At 44.4% G+C, this 26,131-nt stretch overlaps 1 protein-coding gene across 1 annotated transcript in view; it reads right to left on the bottom strand.

The window, feature by feature from the left end:
• The window catches only part of LOC122239458, a 55,116-nt gene extending 31,969 nt beyond the window's left edge, over positions 1-23,147 (bottom strand). Inside the window, exons 1-4 of the mRNA XM_042988727.1 lie at positions 22,444-23,147; positions 19,361-19,656; positions 16,911-17,405; positions 16,180-16,397 (exon numbers count right to left, since the gene is read on the bottom strand). Of these exons, the coding sequence (XP_042844661.1) occupies positions 16,389-16,397; positions 16,911-17,405; positions 19,361-19,564 (708 nt within the window). The 5' untranslated portion in view covers positions 19,565-19,656; positions 22,444-23,147 and the 3' untranslated portion in view covers positions 16,180-16,388. The remainder of the gene's footprint in view (positions 1-16,179; positions 16,398-16,910; positions 17,406-19,360; positions 19,657-22,443) is intronic.
• Between the last annotated feature and the right edge of the window lie 2,984 nt (positions 23,148-26,131).

Here is a 26,131-nt window from a genome sequence, read left to right as displayed (position 1 = left end):
AAAAAAAAAAAGAAAGAAAGAAAGAAAGAAGGAAGGAAAGAAAAAGAAAACCCTGCAGCCAAGTCATCCTAGACTGAGCCGCCACGACAGAATTTCATAATTAGGAAATGCAGTGTCATTTCTGAACGTTATTGCACCTTTGAAAAACGGTATCAAACTGAGGACTGCATATTTGATACCCGATTGATTTCAGATTTCAAGTCAACTGCAGCAAACTAATGAGCTGCCTCCTTCGTGAACGGCTGACTCCGGCTCAGAGGGTCTGGGAGGGAAGGCATGGAGAGGTTCTGAGCCCCAGGGCCCTGAGTCCCCTGAAATAAAGCTGAGGGGCCACTGGGCTGGTGGGCATGGAGGACCCCCACTGCCTCTTGCATTAAAGCTTTTGCCCAAGGGGCTGTTTTTGAACTCAGGCTTTATTTCAAGTGCCCTTCAATTTTGCTCACCCACGCGGACACTGGGGATCAGGACGATCAAAGCCCTGGACTGAAGCAGGCTTGTGGTTCCCCCCAACACTTCTCCACGGCTGGCCCCGACACTGGGGCCGGGGCCGGGCCCTCGGAGCATGTGCACCGTGTGATTTCACCAACCGCCAGCCCTTTGCCACCACCACCAAGTATTCTCACCCGCTCCCCAGTTCGCTCCAGGGTCCATTAGAATTTCATTCACAGCATCTTGCACCTGGAAAGGGATGGGCCTGTCATTGCTGTCAATATCGCCTTCAAAGCCAGAATGCGTCCGAGGCATTTCCGGCATGGGGCCCCTCAGGCCCTGCTGCTGGAGTTGCACTGCCCTGTGATGTCACCAACTCATAGAGTTGGAACTGTTAGAAAGGGCTTCTTGCCCTACATCACAGATCAGCTTCCTGTAACTCTCACCCACCACAGCTCCTCAAACATCGGAGGACAGCTCTGAAGCCCATAGCACATGCGTTAGTACCAGGCCCACAGAGCCTCCCACTACCAGTGAGGCTCTCCGAGTCTCGGTGCTCTCCCTGAAGCCTTGGGTAGACCCCTGGGCCCAGCCCGCAGTCAGTGCCCAGCATCCCTCACCGCGTGGGTGGGTTCACTGAGACATGTGCCCTACACCATTTCCCGGGGCTTTTCTGAAGCCTGAAGCCCACTTACCCACTGTGGGAGCTGGCTGGATAACACACCCTTTTCCTGGCTGCCTTGCCTTCCCTGTCTCCCTTCCTCGTTCCCCTTCCAGTATTTTCCATACTTCCCGAATAAAACTCATACCTCACTCCTTGTCTCAGGTCTGTCTCCGGGGAAGTCAACTAAGGCAATGCACTACTTGAGTTCTCTTCCCCGAGCCGAATATTCCTGGTGCCCTTCTCCTATTCCTCCTGCAACACCGTTTGCAGACTCGTCACCACCTGGCCAGGTTCTCACTGGTCATCTGGTTTGCAAAGTTTTCTCCCATGAGGTGGTGGACATGGACCGGACAGGACATGATGCTCCCAGCACATCTACTCAATGCATTGCATGTCCTGAGGCTTCTCTTGATCTGTGCACTAGACTTCTCTTCTTGGCCTTAAAACTGCATTTGCTTTATCATGATATCGTATTCTTCGTGTATGCTCTCCTTGTTAGTGTAAAACTCCTAGTCTTCTGATTTAAACTACTAGTGCACCAGACTTATTTTACTTTGGACTGGGTAAGCCTCCTCTGTGTCTTTATCCAAACATTTGATGTAACTGTGAGATAGGACAGGCTCAGAGATGTAGTTGCACCACATATTACTAGAGGCCTTAGGTTGGGAGCAATTTGTTAATCACATCCTGTTGGAACAGTTGACCAGCCCATGACACATATATCTACTTACTGTCATCAGATCCAAATTTTCTGTATTAGATCCACAGCTGTCAGGAGAGACTTTGCAAAGGCTCTACTGAAAGCCAGGCCCATTGTCTAAAAGACTAGAATAAATCCCAGAATCCTTCACCAGGCTGTCTTGTCCCGTCTCCACATCCCTTCCCATGCCCCATGGTGCCATCCCACCCAGGCTAGGCCAACATGAAAAACATTTCTCATCATTTTGGCTCCTAGGTTCTGACATGTTTCTACAGACGTTCTCTGGTAGGACAGTAACTGTTAACACAGGAGCTGCCCAAGACGCTGGAGGGCAGGGTCAGCAAACTTACTCGAAAGGGACAGAGAGTAAATATTTTAGGCATTGCAGGTCAGACAATCTCTATCACAACTACCTGACTCTGCTGTTCTCCTGCAAAAGCAGTCATGGAATATAAACAAAGGGCATGGCTGTATCCCAATAAAACTTTATCTTTGGGCACTGAAATTTGAATTTCATATCATTTTCACATGTCAAAAATATAATCCCCTTTTTTTGTTTGTCTTTTTTTTTTCTCAACTGCTTAAAAAATCCATTCTTAGCTCACCGAACATGTAAAAACAGCTGGAGTGCCATATTCAGCCCATGGCCATAGTTTGCTGCCCTGCTGTAGAGAAAGAGAAAAAGCACAAGATCTACCAATGCTCTGAGTCCCATATATCCAGCAGTGGGATCTTGGGCAAACCCCTTACCCTCTGACTCTGCTCAGCTCCCAGAAGGGCTACTATAGGGAATGAGTGAAAGCAAGCCTGTGCTCAGGTTGCATATGCACAGAGGTGAGGTAGGTCTCAAACCTGACACCCCAGGCTGGCTCTCGCTCTGCAAACCCTTCATTTCTAAACGCTTAGACCACTGGCTTGTAATTTATTTTAGAAATTGACTAGCAATTTCTATCCAGTATGCTCCCTGGATGAAAGCTGAATACTAGCCTGCAACCCTCTGGTTTCCTCTGGCTCTCAGTGATCTCTCTCAAATCCTGACAGGAGTCCGACATCTCTAGAAAGTTGCAGCACCCTGAGCTGAACTGGTCTCAGCTTCCGTGCTTGTCCATTTAAAGATGCCTGGGTCTCTTCTTGTTTCCAGTCTCAGATCTCTCTTATACACTTAAGTTTTATCTGCCCCAGGTTGGAGATATTTCTGCTTGGCAAAGAGAGAAGGTAGGTGATCTGTACCCTGCTATACTCCTTGCCTCATCCATCTGCTGCACACTAATTTTCAGTGTCTCCACCATGGTCTTTAGTTGGCTGTACAGCCATTTCCCACCTTAGCCTTCCTGGGATTCATCCTGCAGCATGACAGTGCTCTCATTTGCCCTTGGCCATATGCTCCCTATGATGGTTACTTATGTGTCAACTTGGCTAAGCTACAGGGCCCCATTGTTTGGTCCAATACCAGTCTTGATGTCACCAGGAAGGTATTCTTTTTAAGATGAGAATAACATTTAAATCAGTAGACTGAGTAAAGCAGATATGCTTCCATAATATATGTGGGCCTCATCTAATCAGTTGAAGGCCTTAAGGGTTCCCCAAAGTAGAAGGAATTCTCAAGACTGCAACATAGGAACCCAGTCTGAATTTTCAACTGCAGGCCCGCAGAATTTGGACTGAAGCTTGTGAAATCAACAACTCTTACCTGAACTTCCAATCTGCCAGCTTGCATTATGGATTCTGGTCTTTCATGTGAGCCAATTCCTTAAAAAAAAAATTGTGTATGTGTGGTATGTGTGTGTGTGCATGTGTGTGTGTGTGTGTGTGTATGTTCATTCCATTGGTTCTCTTTCTTTGGAGAAGGCACACTTCTCCCTTCTTTGGTGTGGCTATACTGGTTCCTTTACAAGCTTTTCCACCTCTTTCTTGTGGGTCCCTTATGATGTTATAGGCAGAAGAACATTGGGAGCCTCCTGTCTTGTAACCAGTGTCATCTTTAAGGTTGTGGTGGGTAAGAGTCACCCCTCCACTCTCCGACACTTTTGGGGTTATGCGGGGATGATGTTACCCATTCTACCCTCAGCTTCTTTCCTTTTCTAGAAAGATTCCACAACTGGGACCACAGTCTTCCTGGGGTGTTGTCTTCTCCTACCTCAGATAGGAGGTAGATTCCTTTGGGTCCCAATTAACCAGTATTCCTCTTTGCTCTCTCTCCCTTTGGAGATGAAATTGTCAGTAAGGCAAGACAAGAAGTTATCTGTTTTTAGCTGCCTGAGACTCAGGCTGATGGCCAGATGGTTGAAGTCTTCCTTCACTCCTGGATCTTGCCTCCATGCCAGCTTTGTGTTAGGTCTTTAAAAAGTACTATCCACACACTCCTAAAATAGGACTCCTGTTGCCCTCTCCGCCAGCACCCTCCCTCCCTGTTGGGATTTGCACTCCAGTGAAAACTTCGTATACCCACATCCCCTTCTAAGATTTCCAGTTCTACTACTGTTAAACACATCATAAGATATTCCTTCCCATTAATATATTCCATTGCTGGGTCCTGGAATCAGAGAATCTCAGGGTGAGAAATGGGTTACCACTCACTAGAACTAGGACCACCTTTTCTATATAAATACACCATCAAGAGGTTTAAACACCTTCAGTGACTAAGGACTCACTTTCTGTCACCCTAAGTAGTCCATTCCACCTTTTCTTTGTTTTTTGTTTTCTGGGGTTTTTTGACAGCTTCATCTCGCCAGGGTGTGGCATTGGTGGCCCAGCCAGGGAAGCCTGCGGGAGGTTGGGCAGGGAGCTCACAACTACAACAATTAAGGCATATTTTCTAAAATGAGTGTTTTAAAACCGAAAAATGAACAGAGAAGGTAAGAAAAGGATGGGAGGGCTTTTTGTATGCTAACTTCCCCCATAACAAAATTTTTTGGCCTAGTTTCTACCTGGCAACATCTATGACATCTTTGTTCTATGTTACATTTTTTTCCACTTGGTCACTCAATTTCCTGAGGTCCCACAAATGTTTCCAGGCCCTTTGCACCATTTATTTTTTTAATTGTTTTAAATGTTTATTTACGTTTTGAGAGAGAGAGAGAGAGCACAAGCAAGGGAAGGGGCATAGAGAGAGAGGGAGACACAGAATCCAGAGCAGGCTCCAGGCTCTGAGCAGTCAGCAATGAGCCCAATGCAGAGCTTGAACCCATGAACCATGAGATCATGACCTGAGCTGAAGTCAGATGCTTAACTGATTGAGCCTCCCATTTAAATGCAAGAATATGGGCAAAGAATTTAGCAAGGATGGTATCATCATATAAAATCTAAGGAAGAGGGAGAAAACTGCAATGAATGAACAGATTTTACCAAATTGAAATTAAAACCTTCTTGGAAAAACAAAAACTATAGAAAAATAGGTAAGATACAATGCTCAAAATGTGCGTCTTATGCAAAAATATCTGTAATGCATTTGTAGAAAAATCACAAGCACTTTATAGAAGAACTAGGTAGAGGATATAACCAGAAGAGGAAATTTAAATGGCCAGTAAACAAATGAGAAGCTGCTCGGATTCTTGCCAAAAAGATGATCAACAAAAAGCATGTTCAACAAAATATCACATTGTACTCATAGGTGCATAGGCAAATGATTTTTTTGAAAATGAAAACGTCCAGTAATGGCAAGGCTGTAGAGACATGGAGTTGGAAATATAAACTGGATTTTGGATTTTTCTGGATGTTAATTGTACAGTATTTATGAAGGTCACAATGTAGATGAGTTCTGGTCCAGACACCCCCACTTATATGACTATGATCAACAGAAAGATTTGTACACACATGTAAAATATGTAAAACATGTTTAATTGTTTTATAATAATATAATAGAATATAATTAACATAATATAATAATACTTGAAATAAGTAAATTACCAATAAAAGAGAGGTAGAAAAACTATGTTGGATTCATACACTGAATGTTATGCAGAAGTTAAAAGAACAAAGAAGATCAATAGCCAATGACCTGGAAGGAAGGTTGTCTATATATGCTAAAAACAATACAATAACAGTTGCAGACCAAACGTACCTATTCATTCCACCTGTAAAAACACGTCTGCAAGATATGGACATAAATACATCTGCGTCACCTGGAGAAAGTCAAGAAGGACACACTCCAAAACTGTGTTCACGCTCGATGGCCCAAGAGAAGGCAGAAGTGTTCTCCTGTCTAACTTTATCCAATCACAACTACCATCTCAGAACTGGGATTAGAGGACGGTTTAATTTTTTATGTTTTCCTATATTTATCAAATAAATGTTTAAAAAATGTCTTACTACAGGATCTAGCGCAAGGTAAGTGTTCAAAGAGAGTAACCACTATTTTGATAATTATTATGTAATGTGCGTGGTACATTTCCATTCTCAGGCACCATTCGTGTAGCCAGGTGTTGTTTTCCAAACATTCCTCTCTTCTCAGTTAGAAGCAGAGGTAAGTTTCCCATCTAAATCTGAAGACTCTTGGTCTCTGATTTAAGATGTTGTTTCCCCTACTTCCTCCTCCATCATCCATATAGTTGGTATCACTTATTTTCCACGTGTCAGAACAAACAGGAAATAATTGGTGAGATCAGTGACCTTGGTAGAGTCTTCATGCCATGTCAGAGACATCCTTTGTGAAGACAGCTGCTCTCCAGACGGGCTATGCCAACACTATCCAAGGCAGCTTTGAAGGCTTAGAACTCACCAGTTTGGGGTCTTGCTTTTGAGGTGTCAGTGGGCACTAAAGTGATCAACCCATCCCAGTTTTCCGAGGCTCTCTCCATGTTGGCATTAAAAGTTCCATCTCTGGACATCCCCTCAGTCTCACGCAAGCTAGGGTAGTTGGTCATCCTTTTGGACACCTATTATGTCTGGGCTTTGCGTTAAGCACTGGGGTTGCAGTCACTGCAGTCACATGAGGAGTGTTCTAAACACACCCAAGTACACAGATGAACAAGATCTACTCCTGAACTGTCAGGTGCCCTTACAGTGCTGATGAAGACAGAATGGGGAACAACCAACCTTGGCCTGTTGGGATTCATCTAGTGGAGGCATGGGCAGCATGCCCTGGGAGGGAAACCACGGAGAGAGTAACTCTAACTCCTGAGACCTGGACCCATTGCTCCATGCCATGGAAGGATTCTCATGCTGGTGGCACAATTCCAGGTGTTCATATTCTCTTTCCCTGGTCTTCCCTATGCCGTGTTCTCTCCCCTCCCAGGGTCCTCCTCGATGGCACCTCAGTGCTCATGGCAAATGGCTCTTCCAGTCAAACCAGCCACTATGTGGTGGTGGTAGTGGGGGGTGGTGGAAGAAAAACAAAGATCGGGCCCTGAGGGCTGCTGGAATAGTCCCAAATTTCTGGTCTCTCTGAACTAACTACCTTTCAGGGCTACCCTCTGAGTCAGCCACTCCATACCCTCTCTTCCCTGAGAACAGAGTTAATTCATTTGTACTACTTCCCAGAACTCAGGATCAAGTTTCTTTAATAAGCACAGTCACGGCCACCACCCTTTCAGTCCTTGGAGAAAATCTTCCTGAAAGCCTCCCTCACCTCTTCCCCTATGTCTGCTGCCCTTCTCTCTGGCCTTCCTCATTAGGAGGGGTTCTCAATTCTGCTTTCTCATGGCAGTCACATGGGGAGTGTTCTAAACACAATCCTCTTCCTTCTCTCCCACCAAACCAATTAAATGTGGATCTCAGGAAAGGGACCCAGTCATTGGTATGGTTTAAAAGCACCCTCCCCACTAAACAAAGGACTCTAATATTCAGCTAGGGCTGAACCCACCGGCCATGGGAAACCATCCCAAGTGTGGTACATATAATGCTACAGAGTAATGGTTAAGCACCTTGGCCCCTCCTACCTATTAATTAGATTTTATTTTATTTTATTTTATTTTAGAGACAGAAAGAGCAAGTGGGGAGGGGGAGGAGCAGCGAGAGAAAATCTTAAGCAGGCTCTACATTCAGCATGGAGCCCAACGTGGGGCTTGATCGCACAACCCTGGGGTCATGACTTGAGTGGAATTCAAGAGTCAGACACTTAACATATGAGCCACCCAGGCACTCCTAGATATCTTTGAATCAATTAAATAGAATTCTTTGATAAATTAATTTAGCAATATAATCTGGAGGTAGAAAAATATCACACATTTATAACATATAAATATGGAGACACACATAAATCTACAGACAGACACAAACAGAGATGCAGATTTCATTCTGAAGTTCTGGCAATGAATCAGGTAAACTAATACAAAGAGCACTGGTTATAAAAGAAGTTAGATCCCAGTTGTGTTTCTGGCAGAAGGAATAACTTAAGTTTCCCTGTTCAGTGGCCATAGCACAGTTAAGAGTTTTCATTCACCAAAGTTGCAAATCACCTTTCCCTTCTTTGTTTTCCTTCCATTGAGAGTTTCCTCCCTGAAATTCCATTTCAAAGAGGTGACCTAGATAAGAGTTTCTGGAGAAGACCAGGTAGAACACTTACATCTCAAAGGCATGGGAAAAGAATGCCAGTAGCTTCAAGAAGGGATTTTGTTTCCTAAGGTCAGAATTTTTACAATACTTACAAGCTTTTTGAGATAAATAGGGGAATTTCTGGGACTGGACAAAAAAATAAGTGGATTTTAAATTGTTTCTAGAGCTGTATTTCTTGTTTTGCAAAGATTTGTAAGATAATGCCAGTTGCTTTTAATTACTCAAAGAGTTAAGCTGCAGCCAAAATTACACCAAGGAGCTGATCTGCCTATCAAACCACATTATTTCTATGTTCTGGATTTATAGCTGTGCTTTGGAATCTCTTAGTAAATCCCTTCAAAAAGATTTCAGAAGGTGCTCCTCCCTCCTGGCCCCAGGTACATTTAGTTTAGGAGAGAAGACCTAAAAAAATTTCTATCAGGCTCTGAAAATCAGCTTCCAATTTGGCCAACCTTTGACCACAGAGGTACTTAAAAAAAATCCTTTCAAACACCTTAGATCTCAGTCAAGACAAACAGTAAATATTCCTGGAAATACTAAATAACCTGCCGTGGATGTAATAAGCAAGCCCAAAGAGGGTATAAAAGATAATACTCCTAGGATCCAGAGCCACTCCCAAAGATAACCAGAAGAAAGCAAGACTTTGACAATTCCCATGAGGGCTGGCAGGTAGGACCCCAGCCACACATGGAGTTCAGCCCATATTTCTGTCTACACATAGACTGCCACAAATGGGGTGCAAACCACATTTCTGTCTGGCCATATTTTGGGGCTTCCAATCTGACCATTACAAAGCCAAATTATCAGGACACAAAACAAGACAAATGAGAAGGTAATGGCTGTCCCTGGGAAAGAAAGGATTAATAGCCAAGGGGTCTGGATTTGGAAAGGAAGGAATCACAGGAAATTTTATTTTCTTGCCTTGAGTAGAAACTACAGGCAGAGATTATGGTAAGAACACTTACCCTTTCCTGGTTTTTGCCAGTTTTCCCAGGACCCCATCTGTAGGCTCTGTTATCTGCCAGAACATTTTCCCGTAATTTTAATTTTAGTTTCCTTTGGCTGTTTAAGGGAATAACACAGAGGTTTACCAGAAAATCCCTCAAGAGTCCCAGAGCACATCCTGGGAGTGCTTCTTCAAAGGTAAATATCAGGGATATCTGTAAGGTCATTAACTTGGTAGACTTCTGTTTATGGTTGTGTAATCTGTTCAGAATGGAAAGACAATTCATACAGAGGATAACTGGAATGAGGACACAGGTAAAAGAGGAGAGAGAGAAGCATTAGGAGTCATGTCAGCCTTGCAGTCTTTTGTTTTAGGTACCTCTTGTGTCTTTAATTTTTCATTAGCTTTTGCAATGAATCTTTCAGAAAAAGCTATTTTGAAATCTTGAAGCCTTTTGGAAGCTTGTGAATACCAATTAAAATAGGTATCCTATTCTGTCTGTTTAACCCAGCAATCCTTGCTTTCAAGTGCATGTCTTAAAAGAATGATCTTGTCTGATTGGAACACTCCCCATAATGGTCATTGTATTTTAAGTTGTTTTTAGTTAAGATTTCGCCTTTTTGTAGATACTTTTAGTTTCTAGAACCACAGTTCTTGGACATAAAATAAGCAAGTATAACAGAAAATAGCACACTCAAGTCTTTAGAACTTAAGGATCACATTTCTTTCACTAGGCCCTGGGTACCTTGGAGCCAAATAATACCTAAGAGGGATGTGCCATTGACTTGGGGATTGTGTGGTGTTTTACAGTTTACCTTGTATCATGGACACTTTCATGAGGTTGGTGGGTAGCCTAGTGTCATTCCAACCCAATTTGTGCAGGCAGAAGAGAGTGGGACAAGGAAGTATTACCAGCAAAGAGTGAACTGGTTGTGGCAAGATCACTTTCCTTCAGGGAGCTTCAGGGGTGTCTCAGGAAGATTACCTCACTAGTGCAGACCAGGTAATTCCAGACTGACTGGTTTAAGATTCCCAGGGGGAGACTGAAACTGTAATTAAGTGCAGTGTTAAGTCTCAGCTTGGTGACATGGGGCTTAGCATAAGTGACTCCATTTTTGGCCTATTTGCTCTCTCTCTCTAACATTCTTTGGTTCAAATGAGCATACATAATCATTTCCTGGCAGGTGGTCTTGAGGCGGGAGGAGTAAGAGGAGTCCACATGTCTTACAGAGGCAGCATCCAAACCAGGGGAAAGGGGAGAAAACTGAAGCCCAGCTTTGCTGATGTTGTAGATTTGGCTCAAAGATGTCATTCACACTGATTTGCTTTGCCACTTTTTTGGGTCACCTTACATCCCTGGATCTTTCATTCTTGAAGGTAACCATAGCATCACCCCCTCTGTAACCCAAGGCAGGAAAGATTATAGGAATTCATGCCTTTTTAAAGGAGAATTATCAGCAGGGCTATGGTGGTGGTGGCTTCCCATTCCTGGTTGGTTGAGGTCATTCTTGTGGACAAGCAGAAGAAACCAGAACTTGGCCTGCCAGACCTGGAGGCAGCAGGCCAGTTCTGAGCTCAGTTTAATTTTACCCACCACAAATCTTTTTCAATGTCGTCCAACACATTACAAGCATTTGATGAATATTAAACAGTAACAATAACAAATCATTGTCTTCAACCTGCAAGGCCTTCTTTCAGAATCAAAGTCACAGCTGGGCTGGGCACTTTTAGGAGGAAGTCCTACTTTTCTCCTTGTCCTCCAAGTGCTCCACCCAGGGTTAGAGAGACCCCAGACCGCAGTGAATAGGGACCACAGCCTCTGCCCACACTGAATGGGGTTCATACCCTTGAAAAAAGGAGCCAGGGGTCTAGGGAAGAGACAGGAGGAAAACGATATAACAGTGGCCCCAGGGACTCCTGCTCATAACCAGAGCCTCTTATTCTCGCACTCAGTCTGCAAATCCCACCACCATCAGCAGAGCACCTCCTTCTGCCCAGCTTCTCATTTGCCCTGTTTTCCCCCTAATCCAGGAGAACCCCATTCTATTAGCAAAGTCAGCTGCTGTGGAGGGAGGAGCATGAAATGAGTGGATTTCATTTTTTTTCTTAATGGTTAACCTGAAAAAAGTCCTGTTTGGCTACCTATGGCAACAATTTTTGTCTTAGATCCCACCCCTCTGCGTGTAGATTTTCAAATCAAGAACCATCACCCATCACTAATGAAAGTACCTCTGCTCCGTATTTCTGTTTCTTCCTCTGTGTTCAGGAGGATAAAGGATAGAGGAAATAATCCAAGAAGGGGGATTAAAAAACAAAAGTTTCAGAAGAGGCAGGAAGCGAGAGAAACCAATGTTCAGAGGATGAAAAATGGAAAACTTGTCACAAAGAAGCGGAGGGGGGAATAAAAGCCCAGTGCCCTAAGACATCCATTGTATGTAGTGAATTTGCTCCTCTCGTCTGCATCCAAAGTGGTCCTAGTTCTGAACAATCCTTGGCAGAGCTGAGAAAATTGTCACTAAGATCATGTTCTGTGTTCTGTGGTTTCCATGAGGAACTCTGGCGGAGAAGGACTGCATGAAAACATCAGAATAAGCAAATGAGGTCTCATCCACAGCAGACAATCTAGATCTTTCCCAGAAGTAGCAGCACCTGGCATGCCAAGGGCAGAAGCAAAGGTAACAATTAAGTAATTATCACCACTTTGATAGACATAACAATTTATGTCGTTTTACGTTTCCTCTGTTTCTCCACGAAACCACAAGCTCCATGAGGCAAATAGCTTTGTTTGCTAAAAGTTCCCCCCAGCACCCCAGGCAGTACTGGGAACCTAGGAAGTGCTCAGTATATGCTTGTCAATGGGGACACATGACGGCCTGGCATCAGCGGATGTGAGGAACACCCAGGATGGTTGGTATTGTTCACCTGAGGCACCTGCCTGAATCCATCTTACAGATGCAAGAATGAGGCCAGATCTAAAGCCAGGCTGTCTCCCCCACTCAGCCTATGAGCATCTTGTCAATGGCAACATATCTTAGTCATGCTGCAAACCCCGAACCCTCCCGGATCTACTGTACTGTCCATGTCAGTGGGGCCTGCAGGGGGACCAGCAGCTCGGGTGCTGGGGGCATGGGGGGTGTGGGGAGGAGTGCAAGGAGAGGGGACACTGTAAGTGTCCTTGCCATAAGCTCAAATGGAGGTGGATGAGGGGGAATCACAGCAGCAAAGCTGACACTAGGGCAAAGCTGCCCAAACAGCCTAGGATAAGAGGAATTTCCAGCCCTTTGGCCCTGCCATGGGGCTCAAATATTGTTCTTTATGCCAACTTCGAGGCACTGCAGAGAGAGCACTTTGGATTGAGGGTGGGAGGGGATGGGAGGTTATGGTGTTACCACCATGAAGCCTGTGTTGCCCCGTCAGCTGAATGGCAACCAGTCCTGGAGACTGAGGAACCTGAGGGTCTGGGTGAAGGAAAGGGTGTCAGCAAAGGTGAGGCGCCCCACAGGGACCTCAGCGTCAGGGAGCACAGCACACGTGGAAGGCAGAGTGAGGAAGGAGGAAGTTTGGTGAGGTCAGAGTTTGATGACTTCGAGCCTGACCTGGACCTAGCTCCTGAAAGGGCACATGTTGGTCATGTGATGAGGATGGATGGGCTGCGGACAGCCCAAGTGCTCCTCACCTGGGACAGACGGAGCCGGAGGCAGGCAGGGGGCACCCCAGGAATGCCTGGATGGGCACTGCAGACAGGCCAGTCCCAGAGCAGAAGCCTCTGTTTAAGGAGCACGGCCACCTGCCCACAGCAGCTGGACTCGTGTTGATCCAGCCTAGTGATGGAGGCAAAATTTTTTCTTCCTGTTTTATAGGTTTGAAAAGTGAGGCCCCACAAGGTGAAATAGCCTACTCAAGGTCACCTGGCTAACAAAGAACCTCAGATCCCCAGCTTCACCCCTCCTATGGTATCTCATGCCCCCTCTGGGGCCTGGTGTTGGGCCTTCTTGCTCTCATGCCCTCTCCCCATCGCTCTCCCAGAAGACACTTACAAAGCACCCCCTTGAGTGGCACCGAGGTGTCACCGAGCTACCCACAATTCCACCACACCTGCCCATTAGCCACTGCGGGCCTGGTTTTAGGGCAGCCTGAAGCCCCCCCAGTGGATCTCAGCTCACAGCCTTTTGGAACCTCCCTGACAGGAGCTGCCCCCCCCCCATCCTGAGAGCTTGGGGTCACTCATTCTTGATCCAGGGGACTCAAGGCTTGGGGACGAATGCACATGGCTCCTTCCCACACATCTTCAGGAATGAGGTTGGAAGAACCAGGGTGAAGCCACAACTCTAGAAAGACCAGACTAAAATGTGTAGACACTACCTTGTCAGGGGTGCCTTGCCCCATGGGCACCATCATGGATGGAGCTGTGCCATGATCACTGAGCCCTAAAAGGTGACACAGGGGCTCCATGACCTGGGGGATCCCTCAGAAACCAGAGCTTGGACTGTCTCTAAAGGTGATCTCCTGATGCCCTAGAATCCTCTTGACCGAAGAAGGGTCTTTCTTTGTTTCTGAGGGTCACAGTCTCCTTAAGGGACTTCAGTTTGTGTAAAGACCGGCAAGTGATGTTTCAGGAGGATGGTGACTCCCAGGCAGTCACCTCGATCAGAGTCCAGGCCACAGCAGGGGTCGCCCGTCTTCACCCCCCTGCCCCACTCGCCAGAGTGATGGCTCATCACTGAGCTCATTCCGTCACCACCTGCTTCTTCCCTGCTGGCCGCGATGACAGGCCTCCTCAGCTGCCCCCAGCTCCCAAAACAGAAACAGCCGGGTCCAGTTCACCCTCAGTCTCCATGTTAGCTGGTCCATAAGCACAGGAGAGATCTCAGCCTAACGAGGATCCTGGGGAGCTTTAGTTCACAAGGAGAAAAGACGAAGAGTAAGGGCTCTGTGTGTATTGTGTTCTTTCCACGTGCATGGTACAGAGCCCTTCTTACTCGTTTGTTTGCTCCTGACAACAGAGTGATGTGGGTCCTACAATTACCCACATATGAGGATGAGGAAACTGAGCAAACAACACACAGACAGGGAGCACCCGCGCCAGGATTCCTGCCCAGGCGGCAGCTCCAGACCCTCATTCTCAGCCACACGGCTCAGCCCTGCCTTTTCCCTATCAAAAAAAAAGGATGGATTCCCTGGGGTCTGTCTTTTTCTAAAAATAAGCTTGACTCTGACTCATTTTAATTTGCCTGGCACACAGTAGGTGTTCTGAGAATACCTGTAAAAGATTAATAAGTGAATGACATAAATATTGAAGCGAAAGTGAATCCAGAAGGAGGAAAGAAGCTATTACACGCAGCCTCCGTCTTGAAACCTGAACGGCAATGCCTCCCCATTCCGAGGCATGTGTGTGTTATGTGTGCGTGTGTCTGATACACAAACACCCACCCGTGGGTCTCAAATTTGAGGAAAGGAATATTAATCACATCTACAGAAAAGTGTTAGAGGCTCCTGCATCCCTCAAGATGTGCTTGGAAACTTCCCACGTTGAAATTCAACATCGCTTCTGCCAGGCCGGCTAAGAAGACTAGAGCTAATGACACTAAAGCTCTGCTGTCTCCACACGGCGGCATCCAGGGCTTTGGCAGAAGTGCGGGAGGTGAAAGCTCACAGTTTCCATGTGGGCATCAGTGGGGTGGGTCAGGCTCCTGCCCAATCCGCCTACCGTCGGCACCTAGTAGGGTCCGCATTGGCCCCACGGGAGCTCGCACCTGCATCATGATGCCCACAGTAGGCAAGCGGTAAACGCTCCCTCAAGTCTCTCCAGGCTTCCACCGTGTGTGGGTGGGAGGTGCCTGTACAACCCAGAATCCACATTTAAATATCTCCTCACCGTTCCCCCAAAATACGGCCCCTCATGTCAGAAGCCTATGTCTCAATTTGAGGCTCAGAAAGGGGTTGTTGCCCATTGGAGGGTGCATCACCCCCCTCCCCAACTTACACAGCATAAAGCACCCCTTTAAGACATAACGAGTACATCCTGGGGACAAACAATCTATAAAAGCAGAGCCCCAGGAAAGAAGGTTCCGAGACAGAGAAGGGGAACAGCAATAGTTTTGGAAGGCCCAACGGTGGGCTTCCGCAGGGCACAGCCCCCTCGGCCTCGGCCAGGTAACCGGGCCAGGGGCTGCAGTAGACCTGGCCCTCCACACTACGAGCCTCTTCCACTGTCTCAGAACCCAGCATCCCCTCTCCTCACTACCTCCCATCGCTGACATTCTGGAAACAGAGCGCTTGCCGCTCCCTTTTTAAGGGGTTATAAACGTGAAGTGTATGTCACTCTGAACCCGCTCCGAGTTGCTCCATTTTGCTCATTTTGAGGAGAGCTGCGTTTCCTGTCCAAAGGCGAGGAAGAAGCTTAAGGTCACCCCGCCACCCTGTGGCCACGGGGAGAACTGCATGCTTCACGCGGGACAGCCGCCGTGCTCCAGAACAATGAGGTCTTAAACCGGAGAGAATTTTTGAATCTATTACTGAGATGAGCACCTCCTAAAACGACTCTACGGTAGTTATGAATTAGACTGGATATGGCCTGTTTTCATACAGTTAGCCACAAATGTTACTGGGGTAAAAGGGACCGATTCGTCTATTTCTGGATGCTTTGTTCCGCAGAACAGAACGGCTAGAAGCCACCTCCAGGGCTTGTCCAGTCCATCCCGCTGCCCTAAGAAAGGATGCCCTTCAACCAGTCCAGGAAAAATAGGTGCTGCCATTTTCTGAAGAGTGTCTGGAGGGAATGTCATAATTTCCTGATAATGCACACCCATGTGAAGCTCGCGGAGTCTGAAGGGTTTCCCTGGAGTCAAACCCAAATGAATTCTTAATATTGCCAAGACCCCCCCCAAAATAGGAGCAATCCCTTTTGAATCACATGATGTGAGTTCAAGTCCCAGGGCCAGCGCTTACTCGTTCTGGACCTTGTTGTTCTCATCCGTGAGGTGGGAAGGAGAGGAGTCATGCCTTACGGTCGCGGAAGTATCCGATGGCACAGTACCCGCAAAAGTATGTTGTGAGGCACAAAGTACAGTGGAAATGCGGATCCTGGTTATTCTCAGCAGACGTTCCAAAGTGGCAGAAGTAATTTCAACAGGGGCAGGTCGCTCAAAATTAGGTCCTCAAACAACCTGGAGAAACAAAGAATGCGGCAGGCAGGACAGGGTTGGTAGACATTCACCATACCTTCCTGCTTACAGAGCATGCTGAGAGGGAGCCTACTTACAGCCCCAGGAAGCACTGACCTGTCCATTAGAATTTTAAGTCAGGCGTGATCCCCCTCACCCACACAATGCCAATGCAGGAGCATGGCTGGCAGGGGGCAGGGAGACCCCGGGGGCTCAGTGATAGAGAGCCTGTGTCTTTCAGGGAAAACATCTGTTGTGGATTTTCTGGAGTTCTGGTTTCAAATATTCCAGTCTAGTGCTCCCATAAGCACATATGTGTTTGCAGGGGCCTGGCAATCGGGGTTCAGGAAGTAGAGTCCCCAGAGACCTGGGATCCAACATAATTCATCTCTGCCAGTGCCCTTTTGAAACAGAGAAGATCAAAAAAGAAAGCCTTCATTGGGGTTTCCGAAATCCCAGTCCTGAAGTATAAGGCTCTCACAGGTCCCCACCCTCTCCAGGGAGTCGAAGGATCACCTTTTGAGGGAACCCTGAACCCCAAACTGGATCCAGAATCCTCTGGAGTCTCTGCAGCAGGCCCCTGGGACCAGGATCAGAAAAGACCCCTACTTGGAGAGCCGGCACAGCTGGGGGCTCGGCGCCCTCTAGTGGAAATCGGGGAGAAGACAGTCTGGAGAGGCGCAAAGTGAAACCCAAGGAGGCAAACCAAATGAGTGTTTTCTCTCCGCCGCTGCACAATTGCCAGCTCACATCTGCTTCCACGTTGACCGTCGGGCGGACTCCGGTGCCTCCTACGAATCTGATCCAGGGAACGACCTTCAATTCATAACAAATCACAGAAACCTTGGAAATTTTTCTGAACAGCAGCTCTCTCCACCTCCAAGAAAAACAATGAAGTTGGGTTTTTGGGAAGCCTGAGTCCCTTGATGTGTTTCGCACATGGTTCTCTTGGTTCAGGGAACTTTCAAGTCTGGGCGTCAAATCCAGGCACAGCCCTTTCAAACAGGAGGTCTGAAAACCGAGACAAATAGTGGCTGTTCTTTTTAAATCGCCATCACTTCATTTGCAAAGCATTTTGGTCTTTTTATTAGTCCCTTTAAAGTATAAAATCCATTCTGCCGCGCACACGCGCGTGCAGGAACTAGATTCCAGTAATGTTTTGAGCAGATAGAGACGCTCTGCCCTACTCTGGGGGCATGTACGAGGGGCGCCTACATTTTCAGAGGAGTTAAAAAATGTCAGGAAAACAGAATTATTTAAGCACTAAATAAGAGTTATTAATATAGGGCTATCAATATACGTTTTGCACGGTTCATTTTTGTGTGATTTCAGGTATTGAGGCAATCTATTAAGTGTAATAACAGTATGTGAATATAGATATTTGGTAGGAATATTAGGCCAAAATTACAAAATCAAAGACCACCGGGATTTAATTATTATCGTTTACTTGGTCCCTGAGCACTGTGCATCCTGCAGACACTTTATGCATATAATCTTATGTAATCTCTCCAACACCTCCATGAAGCGGGTATTATGATTTCCGTGTTATTGTTAAGGAACTTAACAGAGCCTCTAAGTGACTGTGCTGGAAAAGGCTCTGCTCTCTCCTATCTGCTTTACTGCCTCCTGTGTACATGCTGTAAATGCTAGCGGGAATAACCTGCTTCTCAACTACCTTAAACCAGAGGATGCTGACTGGATGAAAAAAAATGTAAGGCAAATAGGATTTCAAGTAAGAAAAGTCAAATGAAAGGAAATGCCTAAAAGGAAGGAGTTGTGGCACCTACAGCAAAAGGTCTTCATGGCCCTAAACAGTGTCTCTAATCCAAATTACACAAACACACCTGGAACCTTGGAAATCAAAATCAAACTGTGCACAAAACAGTGGTAAGTACTCCCAGGAAGACACAACATCCAAATTTACCGAAGGCACAGCTTCTGAATAACAGATTTGAAAACACAAATAGACGCTCCTTGCAAAAAGAAGACTTTGGCTCTTCTTTGGAGCACTTACTAAAGCATTATAAATAATGTAAAAAAATAACTTAAAATGATTAATTAATCTTAAACTTCACCTCTCCTAAATTAAATGCCTCCAGTCTAAGGGCCTGGCTGCTTGGTCTGAAAGGAATTTAGTTAGCATTTATAACCTGTCAGTGTAAATATCTTTTCAAGAGACACATATGATTATTTTAATTCAAGAAGCCAATTCAGCATTTATAAAAGGTAACTAAATCCGTCAGCATCCCCGTCCATTTTCTTTTTGCATTAATAAGACTGTGCTTTATAATTCAATTCTGAAGTGTGGAATTCAAGTGTGCTTAGATTAATAATAATTATGTACATATTAATATATAAGTTTACTTTATTGCAGAAGAATTAAAATAAGGAAACTTTATTCTAAAATTTAAGAGCAATGAAAATGATAAAGTTTAGTTAGACCTGATTGTTTCTTCCTTACCTCAGTGCCTCCCTAGGCCAAAGGGCCCAGACGGAGACTGGTTCTCTCTGTGTCCCCAGCTAGCACAGCGCTTTATACATGGTAGGTGCTAAGCGTTTCTTCAATTGGCCTGGGCTGACAAGTGAGTTGCAGTTTTGATCCCTAGAAAGGTTTCTAAATTTCACCAAGGACAAATGTCCCTGCCATTCTTTAAAAGAATGCCAAGCTGAGGCTCCTACGTGGCTCAGTCAGTTGAGCATCCGACTTCAGCTCAGGTCGTGATCTTTGGTTCGTGAGTTCAAGCCCCCCATCAGGCTCACTGCTGTCAGCACAGACCCCACTTGAGATCCTCTGTCCCCCTCTCTCTCTGCCCCTTCCCTTCTTGCGCTCTCTCTCAATCTCTCAAAAATAAATGAACATGAAAAAAAAAAAAAAAGAATGGGAAGCTTATTACAACTGGGGCTTTTTACTTACGGTTCAAACTACTCCACCCCCCTAAAGGACAAGAAGGGCTTTCAGAACCCACCTGTCCTGGTCCCAGTGAGGAGACAGGCTTCCAGAGGTGAGGGTAGCTCTGACACCCCCACGTAGGCCTTCCCACTACAAACCGGTGCTCCTCTCTTATCCTGTGAAGCGGGGCCTGGGGGTTGCCCACATCACAGAAAAGCAGCCTGTCAAGATAAGTGATAGTAGCTCTTCTCTGTCCACAATGGCCAACCAGCTGCCACATTCTCAGGGCAGGACAGGCACACCCAACAAGCAGCACAATGGGCTTTGATTGTTGCCAGCACAGATGAGGTCAGAGCGTCTCCTCCTCAGCAGCTGGGAGTTAGGAAAGGGGGGAAGATTTAAAAAAAAAGGAATTTGGAAAAAAAGAAGGAAAAATCAAAAACTGGAATCCAATGCAGACGGTGGGGGATTCGTCTGAACTACTCCTTAACCACACGCTCCAACTTGGCCCTGTGTTGTACTCTATTTCCCGCCTAGATTATCAGCCCCATGAAGACAAGAGCCATTTTGGAAGTATGGTATTTCTCTGTGAAAAGACACTCCATGTATTTCTGACATGAGGAAAAAAAAATATAGCAAGCTTCCTCGGAGAGAAAACGAGTGGAACATTGTCTTTCTCTAAGAAGCCGCATCATTTCTGTTTATCTTTTTGTCTTGCCAAAGATGTTAAATCAAAAACAAATGTTTCTAGAAGCAACTAACTGCCCAGAGCTCTGGTTTTCAAATGAATTAATCAAATCAGCTCTAAAATATGTTTGTTGCAAAGTGTGTGTTCCGCTTTATTAAGAGGGAGATTTCTATTTTAATTTTTTTAAATCTTTATTTATTTTTGAGAGAGAGAGAGCGTGCGCAGGTGTGCCTGAGTTGGGGAGGGGCAGAGAGAATAAGACAGAGGATCCGAAGCAGGCTCTGTGCTGACATCGCACCAACTCACCAAACATGAGCTCGGGATCTGAGCCGAAGTCAGACACTTAACTGACAGAGCCATCCAGGCGCCCCTAAGAGGGAGATTTCTTTTTTGTTGTTGTTGTTGTTGTTAAAAAAAAATTTTTTTTTTAACGTTTATTTATTTTTGAGACAGAGAGAGACAGAGCATGAACAGGGGAGGAGCAGAGAGAGAGGGAGACACAGAATCTGAAACAGGCTCCAGGCTCCGAGCTGTCAGCACAGAGCCCCACGCAGGGCTCGAACCCACGGACCGTGAGATCATGACCTGAGCCGAAGTCGGACACTTAACCGACCAAACCACCCAGGCGCCCCTAAGAGGGAGATTTCTGATCGAAATGTTTAATTAGTGGTTAAACAAGGTATGCATAAGGCTGGGCTGCCATAGGTAAACAGTAAACAAGTGCCATCAAAGGTCAACATCTCCTTAAATCCTAATCCGATTCCTGTCAAGGAATACTAGATCCAGAAACATCTCCTTACCCAGAAAACCCCATTTTGCTTAGATTGCTGAAGTAATTCAAGCCCAGCCTCTGCTCTATCAATGAAATAAAAAAGTTAGGTAGAGCTAATTAATAGTGTAAAGTGTCACTTAAATTACTCTCAAGCATTCTCAATTACCTTAGAAGCAGCAATTGACAATCATTTAGTATATGAGATATGAATCAACTTTATCTAATTCATTAAAGTGGGTCCCCCAGAGCCCTGGCCAGCCCATACTTTGATAGCCTAGTTTAACTTACAGAACCATTTGTACTTTGAAAGAAACAGAATTGACTCTCCTTAAAAATTCCCTTCCACAAAATAAATAGGTAAAGTTAAAAAAAAAAAAAAAAGGAGGGGGTGTGCCTGGGTGACTCAGTAGGTTAAGCATCTGACTCTTGACTTAGGCTCAGGTCATGATCTCAGTTTATGAGATCGAGCGGTGCTGGGAGCACAGAGCCTGCTTGGGATTCTCCCTCTTCCTCTCTCTTCCCCCCTGCCCCACTCGCACGCACTCTCTCTCTCAAAATAAATAGGTAAACTTAAAAAAAAAGTTCCCTTCCACATAGTCTGACTGAGTACATTTTTACTATACTTTACAGTATATCTACCTTCAAGGAAAAGACACCTACCTGCATTATATGTGGTAGTGTGGAGTCTGACTTCTTTTCATTGTTCTGTGCAGGCCCCTTGCCTCCCTAAGACTCCATTCCTGGCTCTGTAAGACAAGGGCCGTGGGTCCTAGCTTCCTTTGCACTCTGGGTTCATGCTTCCCCTTGTTGCAGCCACCATCATGTGTCAAAATCAAACCCAACTGCTGTGTTGGGAGACCATCTAATCTCAAAAATCTCTAATGTCAAAATCTCAAAATGTCAAAAATTTTGGGGTGCCTGGATGGCTCCGTCAGTTAAGTGTCCAACTTCAGCTCAGGTCATGATCTCACACTTTGTGAGTTCGAGCCCCACTCGGACTCTGTGCTGAGAGCTCAGAGCCTGGAACCTGCTTTAGATTCTGTGTCTCCCTCTCTCTCTGCCCACTCCCCCACGCATGCTGTGTCTCTCTCTTTCAAAAATAAACATTAAAAATTTTTTTTTACAAATGTCAAAAATCTCTTGGGCAAATTAACACTCTAGAGGGAAAACATACCCGTGTTCCTGTCTGGGATTCTGATCCTAGGTGCCAGTGTTTTGGGAGTGTGAGGAAAGAAGGGGATGCTGGGGGATCTGCTTAATCAAATGTTAAATTTTCCTTAACTGCTCCCTGTTTTCAGTGTGACACCCCAAACTGCCCCCCACTGGGCCTGGTATCTCGAAATGCAGAAGCTCAATTTCCCCTGGGTACTAACTGCTGCTGCACTCATCACACCCTTGCACACGCCTCCTTCCTCCCACCTGTCTCCTTCAAAGTTAAGATAAGGGAGGTTAACAGGCTGTGGGGAGTTGGGGGAGATGTGGGGATCTAATTACTCATTTAAGACATTCAATGAATCCTCCTCTTTCCAGTTCTACCCAAAGCATGGCGTCCTTTATTTTCAAGGCTTTCCAGGGCTCCTCAGCATGATCCGCCCCCATCCCCACCAAATGCTCTAAGTGCCAGCTCTATCCAGTTTGCTAAGTCAAATACAAATTTGTGGACACCTCTCATCTGCTGCCCCCCCCCCCAGGGCCATACCTGTTTCATGGCTGTCATCTGGAGGGGGTGTGGGAAGAGAGCACATGCATGCGCAGGTTCCATCTGGCTTGGTTTACACAGACATCCTCAGGATGGGATTCATTCATTCGATTTGCCCCGGTCTCCTCTTTTCCCTCCTCGCCTTTTGCCAAGACCCACAGCTACTTCAACATCTGTCTTCTTCCTCACCGGGAGCCCCACTTGTGGGTCAACTCTTTCCATACAGAGTATTGTAGAGCTCTGGCCTTAGAGAAAGCCCTTGCTGCATTCTGGGTGCAGTTCATCTGGGGAGTTGGAGGGGTCAAATATTATGTCAGTTGAAATATTACCATGAGCATGAGGCCATGATCTTTTTCTCCTGCTTTCATTATGAAATGTTTTGTTTATATAAAGTGTGAAAAATAATCTTATAAACACTCATGTACTACGTGGATTTAACAGACGTCAACATTTTGCCATTTTTGCTAGCAATCACTCTTTTACTGTTAATAAATCACTGTAGATATACAGTCATCCTGGTCCTATTCTTTTTCTCACTCTCCCTTCCCAGAAATAATCAGTGTTCTACAGTTGGCATGTGTAATTTTCATGTGCCTTAAGTTTCTCCCAACTTGTTTTCACTCAACATTTTTCTTTTTAGCTTATATAGGTGCACACACACACACACACACACACTTTCATTTCTTACAGTTGCTATTTTCGTATTCTTTTTACAGGTTTTTTTTTTTTAATCCACAACTGATAAACAGTTGTTTCCATATTTTTCTTTTTATTTAAAGTGTTGCAGCAAACATCCTTGTATATTTACTTATTTCCTCTTTGCTTGTTTGAGAGTTTCTCTAGGTCGGATGTCGACACTGGAATTATTTTGTAAGCCTTTGTTCAGCTGTGTGGGTATTGCCAAATTGCTCTCTAAAGCGATTTTATATCCCATCAGCAATGTTTTACTGGGCCCACATTTCCACACCCTGTGGATGTTCTCAAAGTTGGATTTTTTGTCAATCTGACATGGAAAATGGCAGGTCATTGTTTCGATTTGCATGTTCCCGGTTACTTTTCAGATTTCCTTTTCCGCGAATTGTTCATTGCCTTGGCCGATTTTTCTATCGGGTTGTCTTTTTTCTTCCTGAGATGAGGGAGTCCATCAAATATTATCATTAATAACCCTTGGTCAACTGTACTGGCTGCAAATATTCCCTCCTGGTCCATGGCTTATCACTTAGCTTTTCAATTTTTTTTAAAGTTTATTTATTTTTGAGAGAGACAGAGAGACAGAGCGTGAGCAGGGGAGGGCAAAGAAAGGGAGACACAGAATCTGAAGGAAGCTCCAGGCTCTGAGCTGTCAGCACAGAACCCAATATGGGACTCAAACCCACAAACTGTGAGATCATGACCTGAGCTGAAGGCAGACACTTTACCAAGTAAGACACCCAGGCACTCCATTATCTTAATGGTCTTTTTCTTGCAGAAAATTCTAACTTATAAAGGATGACATATTCTCTTATTTTTCTTCCCTTTTATTTTTTAAAATATAATTTATTGTCAAATTTGCTTCCATACAACACCCAGTGCTCATCTCAGCAAGTTTTAAAGTCCTGCTTGTATTTAGGGCTTTAATATACCTGGTATTTATTTTAGTGTAATGTATGAAGAAGAAATTTAATTTTATATTTCTCCATATGCATGAACCAATTTCCCAAGCACATTTATTGAATAGTCTATTCTTGATGACTGAAGTTTGTTTTTGTACTGAGGTGAAGTTCATATTAACAATGAACCATTTTAAAGTGGTTTAGTGAATTCACTAAATTCAGCGGCATCTAGTGCATTCACAATGTTGTGTGGCAACAACCTCTCTGTAGTTTTACATTTTCATCACTCCAGAAGAACATCCCATATTCTTCAAGTAATCACTCTCCATATTCTTTTTCCCTAGCCCCTAGCACCACTACATTGCTTTCTGTCTCTATGGATTTGCCTCTGGTATTTCATATACAAGGAACCACACAAAATGTGACCTTTTGTGTCTGGCTTCTTTCGCTTACCAGCATGCTATCAAGATTCATCCATTTTGTAGCATATTTCAATACTTCATTCTTTTTCATGGCTGAACAATATTGCATTGTATAGGTATGCCATAATTTATCCATTCATCCCTTGGTAGACATTTGTGTTGTTTCCACCATTTGGCCATTGTGAGTAATGCTGCTGTGTTTGACTGAAATTTAATGCACCTTTGCAGATACAGGAGTTAGAATATGTAAAGCACTTACAATAGTGCCTGAAACTATATGGTAAAAATCATATGCTTTATTTACTATCCTTAGTATTATTATTACATATTACATGGGTCTGTAATTAGTCTTTTTTGTTATATCTACCTACCTATTACCTATGAGAATATGACATTTTAATTAAAATTATGGGTTCTTTAATAAGCTTTAACATTTGAAAGAAAAAAACACATCCTCTCTACTTGATCTTATTCTTCAAATTGACTTGCCAGTTCTTGGCCTTTCATTTTCCATGTGAATGCTTGGAACAGCCTTTTAAGCTACACACACACACACACACACACACACACACACAAAACCCAAAACAAAAAACCCCCACAATTAATGGAATGTTGATTAGAATCACACTGATTATATAGATGAGTTTGAACATTATTCTTTAATTAGCCTTATCATTCATGAACATTGTATAACTTTTAAGAAAATTTAAGACTTATTTCAATAGGGTTTTATAATTTTCTCCATGTCTTGCTAAGTTCTGATGAATTTCTTACGCACCTTTGTTTCTATTTAAAGTGGTATTTTAAAGTTTACCTATTTCTTTATTTCCATTGCTTCTTATATTTTATTTCTTCTGAGCTCAACTTCCTTTCTTCTGAAGGTCATCCTTTAGCAATTTTTTTAAAAAGGACCTGCAAGTGAGAAATTCTTTTTCTTTGCTGAAGATGGTATTATTTAGTCCATACTCTTCAATGATAATAAAGCTAATTAAACACAACTAGGCAGCCAATTGGTTTTCTCTCAAAAATATGTAAATACCCCTTGTCTCCAGATGCTATTGAGAATTCTGTTGTCAGTCTAATTGTTGATCTCTTGTAATCTGTTTTTTTTTTTTTTTTCTGTTTTTCTCTGTGTTTGCATGGCTATAGTTTCAATCCAGTGTATGTTAGGTTTGGATTTATTTTTATTTATCCTGCTCTGGGCTCACTTTTTTTCCTGCATCTATCGCATCTTATCTTTCATAAATTCTGGAACCTATCAACAATTTCTCTATTGTCTCCTTCTAGGACTTGGATTAGAAGTATGTTGGATTTTTCTTTCTATCCTCCATGTTGCCTATTTATATTTTCCATCTCTTTATTTCTATTGCATTCCAGGATATGAACTCAGTTCTATTTTCCAGTTCACCAATTCTTCAGCTATTTTTAATTTACTGTTGTGGCTGTTCATTGACTTTTTATTTCAATGGTATTTCTATCTCTAGAAGATCTATTTAGTTCTTATTCAAATTTGCCTCTTCTGTTTTTATAGCATCTCATTTTGAATCCTTTTAAAGTGTATCTATTTAACATTTTTTTATTGGGTATTTCTTCTCCTAATTTCTTGGCAGTCTAATCCTGGCAGTAGCCTACTATCTTTCTGATATGGCAAATTAAACCATGCAAATTAACCCA

This window comes from Panthera tigris, chromosome B3 (assembly GCF_018350195.1).
Source record: "Panthera tigris isolate Pti1 chromosome B3, P.tigris_Pti1_mat1.1, whole genome shotgun sequence".
Classification (NCBI taxonomy): Eukaryota; Metazoa; Chordata; class Mammalia; order Carnivora; family Felidae; genus Panthera; species Panthera tigris.
Note: the sequence above shows the minus strand (reverse complement) of the source record. Positions and strands in the feature narration are given on the sequence as shown.